Raw genomic sequence first — 1,706 nt, 5'->3', positions numbered from 1 at the left:
GGATTAATTAGAGCAGGAAAAAAAAAAAACCCGGAAAGAAAAACTTTAGACGTTAGAGGACGTCTGGCCCTCCTTTTTATTTGTAAACGTTTTCATATTTCCAGATTAATTCATTAGAGAAAGTTCATTTGCAAACTGGTGTGCACACAGAATAAATGAGAAATGCCATTGGGGAAGCAAATGGACTCCAACAGCTCTGGAGAATCGTCTAAAGGTCTGCGGGAATTCAAACAAAATAATAATTACTTCGTTAGCTCGAACCCGTCTGAGCGCGGCCATAAATCTAGAAGAGAGCCGTGCCCAACTCTCGAATATGCCTAGCTCGATAAAAAAAAAAATCTTTGGACCGTTAACGCCCCTCCCCATGCCATTTCATACAGTTTTCTTCTACTACCATGTCTGACAAATTTGGATAGTTTTCTACTCTACCCTATAACTTGCCTTAGTTGGATTCGCTATATTCGCTGGTAGAAAAAACAGTGAGAGTGAAACCACTTGATCGCAGCTCCATTGCTTGAAAGTGCTTAGTGCGTGAAACATGCTCCGTCTTGAGTGTTTTCTCAGACCTTCGTTGTGTCTTCCCGTGCACATTTATATATATATATATATATATATATATATATATATATATATATATATATATATATATATATATATATATATATATATATATATATATATATATATATATATATATATATATATATATATATATATATATATATATATATATATATATATATATATACACACACGGAAGTGCCTACTGTGTGTCAACGAGAAATCTTTCCGCGACTGCGCATGCGCAGCTTACCCTGCTTCTGGGTTCCCCTCGTGGTGGACGCGTGGAAGGACACCGCCCACACCTGCCCCAACTGCAACGTGAGGCTGGGAGAACGCCGGATGCTGTGAGCGATGACACCTCGGCACGCGGAGGAGGAGAAGGAGCCTCCTACGTACTCGCTTCCTGCTGCATGCTTGCTCCAAAGGCGCCGTTCAACGTGACACCTCGTCGCCGGGAGTCGCTCCTCGCGTGCCTCGCGGCCACTGCCAGTGACAAATGCGCAAAGACTGTGTCGTCTGCTGAGTGTGTTCGTGAGTGCTGCATTCCATAAGGCCACGTCCCCGTGTGAGAGGATGGCAGCTGGAGCGAGCGGTCGGTGCCGATCTGTGATGTCACATGGAGCAACATGATAAAGAGAGGAGCGAAAACAAGGGTGACATTCTCTCCTTTACGTCGCTCCGTCTGGATCACTACACAAACAGTACTAGACCGGGCAGTTCAATCCCGAGCAGCACGTGTAATCGGCCTAATATTGGGAATACATGGTTTCACTCTGGGCCTTTGTTGGACTGGCATTTGCCAATGTTTCCAACATTGCGCCGATTACCTGCGCTGCTGGGGATCTGTACGAGCATGAAACTCTTCTGTAGAGGTGTTATTACAGCTTACGCAGGCGGTTAGAAGACAATGTTGCCGCTTTTGAAAACGACGCTAGCTTAGCGGCCCTGTTCCGACGCTATTGGAAACGAAAGCTGAAACTCCGTCCAAGTATCAAACGGAAACGGTGCTTGAAAAGTATTCACCTAGAGTATTTGTGCCGAGAGAGATACGGGAAATACTTTATTAGGAGCTGAAACTTACGTGGGCCTGCTCTCGCCAAGGGCAGCTGGCTACCACGCGAGGTAAGCCAATCGCGGGAGAG

General features: G+C 45.1%; 1 protein-coding gene across 1 annotated transcript in view; it reads left to right on the top strand.

Annotated features, from left to right (window-relative positions):
• LOC144098484 (lipopolysaccharide-induced tumor necrosis factor-alpha factor homolog) overlaps nt 1–1,215 on the top strand; it is an 8,181-nt gene extending 6,966 nt beyond the window's left edge. Inside the window, exon 3 of the mRNA XM_077631170.1 lies at nt 810–1,215. Within this exon, the coding sequence (XP_077487296.1) occupies nt 810–912 (103 nt within the window). The 3' untranslated portion in view covers nt 913–1,215. The remainder of the gene's footprint in view (nt 1–809) is intronic.
• Nucleotides 1,216–1,706: the final 491 nt, after the last annotated feature.

The sequence above is a fragment of the Amblyomma americanum genome, chromosome 7 (assembly GCF_052857255.1).
Source record: "Amblyomma americanum isolate KBUSLIRL-KWMA chromosome 7, ASM5285725v1, whole genome shotgun sequence".
NCBI classification, from domain to species: domain Eukaryota; kingdom Metazoa; phylum Arthropoda; class Arachnida; order Ixodida; family Ixodidae; genus Amblyomma; species Amblyomma americanum.
The sequence above is the reverse complement of the archived record's forward strand: the minus strand, read 5'-3'. Positions and strand labels throughout refer to the sequence as shown.